Below are 7,856 nucleotides of genomic sequence, written 5' to 3' on the forward strand. Positions count from 1 at the left end.
CCATTAAAATGGATAAACACACTTGGAAGCTCTGTCATTTCTATGATGATTGTGCTTTTAATCTGTGTTGTTTGTCTTTGGATAGTCGACAGATGTGGATCCTGACTCCTGCGAGAAGTAGCTAAGCTTGACAGAGCTGCCCTTGCTTTTATCACTTTGCAAATCAAATAAAGGGGACATGTTGGGAAAAGGCCCCCCAAAATCTGGCCATAAACTGACCCCAAAACTGGCCATAAACAAAACCTCTGCAGCACTGTGACATGTTCATGATGGCCATGATGCCCACGCGGAAAGGTTGGGGGTTTACCAGAATGAAGGCAAGGAATGCCTGGCCCACCCAGAGCAGAAAACCGCTTAAAGGCGTTCTTGAACCACAAACAACAGCATGAGTGATGTGTGCCTTAAGGACATGCTCCTGCTGCAGATAACTAGCCAAACCCATCCCTTTATTTTGGTCCATCCCTTCATTTCCCATAAGGGATACTTTTAGTTAATCGAATATCTACAGAAACAATGCTAATGACTGGCTTGCTGTTAATAAATACGTAGGAAGATCTCTGTTCTGGGTTCTCAGCTCTGAAGGCTGTGAGACCCCCGATTTCCCACTTCACACCTCTGTACTTCTATGTGTGTGTCTTTAATTCCTCTAGCACCACTGGGTTAGGGTCTCCCTGACCGAGCTGGTCTTGGCACCTTACCCACTTCCACTCTGAACACTGCCAAAGGTGCAGGGGCCCTTAAGAACCCCTGCACTGACCCTTGGTATCCATCTGGGGAGAGAAAGCTAGATCACACATCAATCTTTTTTAACTAGAAAATAAACATTGTCAGTACTGTCTTTGAATAAGAAGAGTTCAGATGAACTAATGACATAATTTTTCTTCAGTGTGTTCTTAAAAAGGTTTACAACTACAGTATCATTTTTAAAAAAGGGTAACTTTCAAAAATGTGTGTGTATAGTTACATCTGAAAGTAAGAAAAACTTCTGCACTATAGCACATTTTATTATAAAAGAATGGAGTTGAATACAATGATGCAGATAACCAGCTGAAGGAAAATTTTCATAGGTATAGAGTGATGTAAGTTCTAATTCTTAAAAATATGGACTTGCGGTAACACTCAAAAGTTTTTGTCACATTTCTTTATTTTGTACAATCAACTTCATCTTTAGTAGCTAAAGTATATAAGTATAGTAAGTATAATTGTTCTTTAAGACACCATGGCAGGATTCTAAGAACAAAAGATTTAAAAATAGAAATCTAACAATTTTATGTGAGCATTATCAATCATCCATGGCATCCTGCCAGTCAAGAACAGGTTCTTCTACAAACACACACTAAAATAGCATGATCTGGTCAATAAAAAGACAACTGCAATATCCAATTATGAAGACTCAAAACATTTTACTTTCTTTCCATAGTTAATTCGTTCTTAGCAGAAAGCACAATGGAAAGATATATAGTTAATACACAGAGTCTAAGGACAATTTGAAAAACGTTAACCCCCACTTAAATATAAAAGAAAATGAATATTAGATTTCTGCTCTTTCAAAATGTGCTCATCTAATTAAATCAGTCTAGAAAAGTGATCATGGAAAAATGTTGTATTCTATCTTGGGAAAGTGTATTTAAGTGAGTTAAGTGCTACTAAGGCCAAAATCACTATTCCATATATATTCTACAGAACTTATCATAAATGTAAAAAGCAGGCAGTGTGAAGCAGCAAAAAAGTTCCTAGATTTACAGTCAGAAACGGATTTTATTTTTCCAGCTTCTAGTACTAACTACACATGTGGCTGTAGGCAAGATTATTTCACCTCTCTGGACCTTGATTTCTCAACTATAAAATAAGGGGGTTAGACTTTAATTATCTCTACAGTTCCTGTCATTTCTCAAAATGATGCTCCAAAAAACCACCAGGTGTGGTGTCACATGCATGTACCCAGGAGGCTGAGGTTGGAGGATCCCTTGAGTTCAGGAGTTCAAGTCTGGTTTGGACAACATAGAGAGACTCAATGGCTACTTAAAAAAAAAAGTTACAGATTTTAAAATCTGAAACATGTATTTCAGAATTCCAGACAGATGTTTCATATACTTTATGTGAAGAATATGAATTCATCAGTTTTTAACTAAGAGACAGGGATAGTTCTTACCTGAGAGCTTATTGTCATGTAGCAAATTTCGAAGCTTACTACAAAGTTGAATCATGCTGTCCAGTTGTCTATTTATCTTCACGTCTTGTATCCAGGCTGGGGTGTAACACACTGGACATCCAGTTCCAATGCAGTCACTTACACAATTACTTTAAAAGAATTAAAAAAAAAAAACCATTCAGCAAAATCTAAGTTCCAAAAATTAAACAGTTTGAACAGAAATAAACGGAGCAGAGGTTATTCTAACATACATTAGTCAATTGTAATATACTAGTTAAATACTGTTTTAAAGAGTAAAATACGCACATCAAATCTAAAGTTGCTCATGTAATTTGCTATGAAAAGACTTTACTTAGCCTGACATTAGTCTGCATTAACTTTTCCTACAAATAAATCTGTAGCTTCTAAAGGTTACAGAGATGTAACAGAAAGATAGAACGCCTAATGTATGGTAGTCGTGCACCCTAACTTTTTCTATCTTAACATTCCATGAAAATACCTAAAACTACTGCAGAGACCGGGAAAGACCTTTTGTTTTGTTTTTGGACTAGTATCTCAAGGCTTTAAAGCAGCTTTTGGGAAAAGATCTTTGACTCTTTCAGATAATTTTAACAACTGTAGACTCAATTACCTGGGTTATCAAAGCACTAAAGTTTCAGAGTTAGAAGAGTTTTTCTAATTTTGGGGTTTTTAAACCTTTTGTAAATCTGATGAATATATATACACACTCATGTAAAAAGAGGGATTCACGATCCCCCCGCCCAAGCCCATCTGTGAATTCCAGAATAAGAATTCTATAAATCTCTTCCTTCATTGGCCTCACGAGATGGGTTCCAGTAAGACTGGGTAAGGTAACAGTTGAAAAGCCACATCTTCCCCAAGCACCACAGGACATTCCTTGTCACAGGACTCAATTCTCTGTAGGCAGACAGGATTCTTACAACATGAACTATCTTCAGACAAAACCTATGCCATTTCTAATTTTTGTATCCTTGGCTTCTAGCATGATTCCTGACAGAATCTAACTCAAAATAATTGTAAAATGAATCTGTAACCCATACCAGAGCTGGCAGAGACTTTTGGGACCACCTAATTCAAAAAATGTCACTGAGGTCAATAAATGTCAACTTTCTTTAGCAAAGGATCTTCTGTACATTTGTTCGCTAGCAGTGAAGAACTCTAACTTGGAACCCCAACACACAAAAAAATGTAAAACTGACTACTCACACAATTTAAATCATTTGTGCAATACTTAATTATCAGTAAAATACAATCTGAAATCAACTCATCAAGAACTACCACCTGATTTTTGGATGAAGAAAATGAGATCCAGTTATTCAAGTTACTAGTCCAGCACTGCATTGGTACTCAGATCAGACTAGTATTTATATATTCTGTAACATTTTATAAACTATTCCCAAATTATTTTATATACATTAATTCAGAATTCTGAAAAAAATGTCATTTTTCCATGGAGCTGTATAGTTCAGTGAGTGAATATTTCCCAAATGACCCATGTGTGATGTAATAAAACCATGCTGAGTAAAAGATAAATTCAAAGTACTAGATAAACCAATGAAATTTCATGTAACAGAGTATAAAAAATTATTGATATAGTTTCAGATTCCACACTGTGATGAACCTAAAGAAAACAGCACTTTTTGCCCAAGCATGGTGATTCATGCCTGTAATCTCAGCACTTTGGGAGGCCGAGACAGGAGAATCGCTTGAGCCCAGGAGATCAAGAGCATCCTGGGCAACATGGCAAAACCTTGCCTCTACAAAAAAACTACAAAAATTAGCCAGGTTTGGTGAGGCACAGCTGCAGTCTCAGCTCCTCAGAAAGTGAGATTGGATGATCACCTGAGCCCAGGGAGTTGAGGCTGCAGTGAGCCAAGATCGCGCTACTGCGCTCCAGCCTGGGTGACAGAGTGAGTGTCTTCACAAATTAAAAAAAAAAAACCTTGTCAAGTTTTGGTGTAGTATTAAAGAAGAATAGCCACAATTATCTAAAAAAGCTACTGAAAATACTTCAATACTTCTTCCAACTACAATTATGTATAAGGCCAGATTTTCTTCATCAAAAAAACATATAACAATAGACTGAATATATAAGCTGAGAATGTAGCTGTTTTCTATTCAGCAAGACAGAGATTTGCACAAATGTAAAACAGTGCCACTCCTTGTATTTTTTTCTTTGACTTGTAAAATTGTTATTTTTCCTTAAAAAGTGTTATTTGTGTTTGTATGTAATGGGTTTATTATTTTTAAATGAATTCTTTTTTTTAACGTCTCAGTTTTGTATGGCAAATGCATGCACATACAAAAGCTCTCTATGGTTCTCAATTTTGAAGAATGCAAAGTGGTCTGAGACCAAAATGTTTGAGCACCCCTGCCACGTAAATTGTATCTGAGAGAGTAGATGAACTACTTTTATCAGCTGAACTGAGCTACATCAAAATCACTTTAAAACCTCATTGCTGAGCAGTTTTAACTCAAAATCTGCAAGAGTAAAAACAGCTACCATAATTTTTGGCATTATATAATCATAAATCAAAACTGCACTGAATGAATTCTTTTCTATGTTCATGTCATATACACATAATCATCTTCTCTTTTAAGATATTCTTGGCCAGGCGTGTGGTGGCTCATGCCTGTAATCCCAGCACTTTGGGAGGCTGAGGCAGGCAGATCACAAGGTCAGGAGATCGAGACCATCCTGACTAACACGGTGAAACTCTGTCTCTACTAAAAATAGAAAAATTTGCCGGGCGTGGTGGCAGGCACCTGTAGTCCCAGTTACTCGGGAAGCCAAGGCAGGAGAATGGCGTGAACCCGGGAGGCGGAGCTTGCAGTGAGCCAAGATCGCACCACTGCACTCCAACCTTGGGGACCGAGCAAGACTCTGTCTCAAAAAAAAAAAAAAAAAGCAAAAAGATGTTCTCATATCTCAACCTTTTATTGGCTGTTTTAAGTCACAGAGTCTTTTAGAATCTCATTAAATGTATGGATCCCCCACCTCACCAGACACACAAAACAACTTTGCATAAAATGTCATGGAGTTCATCATGCTCTAGCAGCTTTGTGACTGACCTATTGTATACAGTGAGAAAACCCATCATCCATCAGCTGAAACAAAATACATCTGCTTGCTACAGAGTGGGGACAGGGAGTGGACATCCGTTTTGGAGGCAGTGACATTTCAGCTGATATATAACTGATAAAAAGTAAGCCTCACAGAACTCTGGCCTAAGTACATTTCACATGGAAGAAATAGCAAGTGTCAAAGTCCTGGGGCGGGAGTGAATTTGGTGTATTTCCTTAACTAAAAGGAGAAGTGCTGGAACAGTGTGAGCCAGAGGTAAATGATGTCCAAGAGGCAGACTGGGTCTAGGTCCCATACAGGGTTTTGCAGACCAGAGAGGAGAGTTTGGATTTTTTTCTAACTGCAATAGGAAGCCACTAAAGAGTTTAAGCAGGGTAATGATACGGATATTATTGAGATTTTTCAAAGATCACTGTCAAGAACATAGAAAATGAGAAAGGAGTGATGATGCCAAAAAGGGAAGACCAGTTATGAACCTATCACAATAGTATGAGCAGAGGTAATACAATGATGGCTCAGAACAAACTATAAACTGTAGCAAATTCAGAAAAAAAGGTGGAAAAATTCAAGATTCAGGACACAATTTGAGGCAGAACTGACAGAACTTAGTGACATGGGATAAACAACCTAGCAGTAACTGGTACCATTTATTGTGATGAAGATTACCCAGGCAGGAAAAGGCTGAAGAGGAGGATGATCAAGAGATCAGCTCTGAACATAGCAACTATAAAATGCCTTTTCTTTCATCATCCAAACAGACGTATCTGATAGGCAACAGGTACCATCTCCGACTCCATCCTCCTGCTGGATGTCCCTCATATAACAGATCTGTTTTTCCAGAAACAAAATTGCTACCCAAAACATAGCTGCCTCCCAGACAACCTTAGCCCATGAAGTAATACACAAGGTTATTTTCATATATGTTCAAATTTCCAGATGCAGTTTATTCATGCAAGACAATAACATACTCATAACTGGAAATAATTAAAAGATTAATTCAAAGGAGACTATATTTTCCCTGTCTCATAGGCAATTAAACTAAGACACTTAATCTCTCAACTGATTTCTCCTGAACAAGAAATAAGAGATAAAAATCTAATCTTCTCACCTATAAGCCAGGGCCGTCACATGGATATAATTTCACAATAACTGTTATGCATTGAATTGTGTCCCCCTAAAAGATGTTTGAGTCTTCACCCCTCAGTAACTGTGAATGTGACCTAATTTGGAAACAGGGGATCTAGATGATCAAGTTAAGATGAGATCATTAGGGTGAGCCTTTATCCAATATAATTGGTATTCTTATAAAAAGGGGAAATTTGAAACAGAGAGAAGCATGCACTCAAGGAAGAATGCCAGGTGTACACGAAAGCAAAGACCGGAGTGATGCATCTCCAAGTCAAGGAACAGCAAAGATTGCTAGGGGAAAGGCATGGAGCAGATTCTCCCTCGTAGCCCACAGAAGGAACCAACCCTATCATCATCTTGATCTTGGACTCCCAGCCTACAGAACCAGAGAGACAATACGCTTCTGTTCTTCTAAGCCACCCAGTTTTTGGTTCAGTTGCTATGGCAGACTTAGGAAACTAATATAATAACCATAAGAACTATACTTCCATAATTTTGAGTCTAGACTCAAAACTTAACTAGAAAATTTTAAAACACCTATTTGAATCATATAAACAGTATTATTTTCTTTCCTCAAATTTGGCGAAGCTGTCTGCTAAGCTTTGTAACTTTGGACAAGTCATCCTCTTCGAGCTTTGGTTTTCTTATTTGTAAATTAAGACACAGTTTTAAAGACCAAACTAAGATAACATACAGTAGGTGACTCTGCAGACTTTGAAAGTTACACAAATATCAAGTACCATTATTATCAACAAAATTACATGACTGTTATCTAGTAAAAAATACAGTTGTACTATATACATCAAGCCATAATTACTTACCTACAGAAGATGTGCTCACATCCTCCTAAGCACACAGGCTCTCTCAGAATGTTAGTGCTGTTTGAAGAAATTAAAACAATCAAGACTTGAGTCATTGTTAAATAAACATTTCATACCCAATACTTCATCCAAGGCCCAACACTACCATATTTCTCACTTTCTCAAAGCAGAAGGTATTAGGGATGAATATTTGAAAGGCTGTTACTCCTTGGTTAAATATTATGCCATAACATACCTGCTGATTTTAAATAGTAACTACCAAAGAAAGTTGGAGAAAGGAACAATTTTGTTCAAGTGTCCCTAAACCTCTTGAGGCAAAACCAACTACTGGCTGCTTCTTTTCAACTACTAAGGTGTATCTTCCCCTGAAGTGTAGATCATATACCTCAAAATGTCACCCACACATAGAATGACCATATAATGTATTGTCCAAATGAGAAAACTGAGAGTGAAGAGGAGTCATCATTGAACAGGATACTGGGACAATAAGAATAAACCAGGACTGTCCCAGACAAACCAGGACATCTGGTCATTTTGACTGTAAGAAACCACGGTTTCCCATTTAAAAAAACATGTGCTTCTTACTATGGTAAAGTAGCCACCCATTTTTCAGCTATATTGTGAAAAATGCAGCCATTCTTTCAGTTCA

At 37.5% G+C, this 7,856-nt stretch overlaps 1 protein-coding gene across 2 annotated transcripts in view; it reads right to left on the minus strand.

Moving 5' to 3' along the window:
- BARD1 (BRCA1 associated RING domain 1) overlaps positions 1-7,856 on the minus strand; it is an 87,468-nt gene that overhangs the window by 65,720 nt on the left and 13,892 nt on the right. Inside the window, exons 2-3 of one of the 2 annotated variants that reach the window (XM_011967886.1) lie at positions 7,208-7,264; positions 2,153-2,301 (exon numbers count right to left, since the gene is read on the minus strand). In XM_011967886.1, the coding sequence (XP_011823276.1) occupies positions 2,153-2,207 (55 nt within the window). In that variant the 5' untranslated portion in view covers positions 2,208-2,301; positions 7,208-7,264. Of the gene's footprint in view, positions 1-2,152; positions 2,302-7,207; positions 7,265-7,856 lie in introns of those variants that run through there. The other variant, XM_011967888.1, reaches the window with a different exon arrangement.

Source organism: Mandrillus leucophaeus, unplaced genomic scaffold, assembly GCF_000951045.1.
Source record: "Mandrillus leucophaeus isolate KB7577 unplaced genomic scaffold, Mleu.le_1.0 Scaffold815, whole genome shotgun sequence".
In the NCBI taxonomy this organism is placed as follows: Eukaryota; Metazoa; Chordata; class Mammalia; order Primates; family Cercopithecidae; genus Mandrillus; species Mandrillus leucophaeus.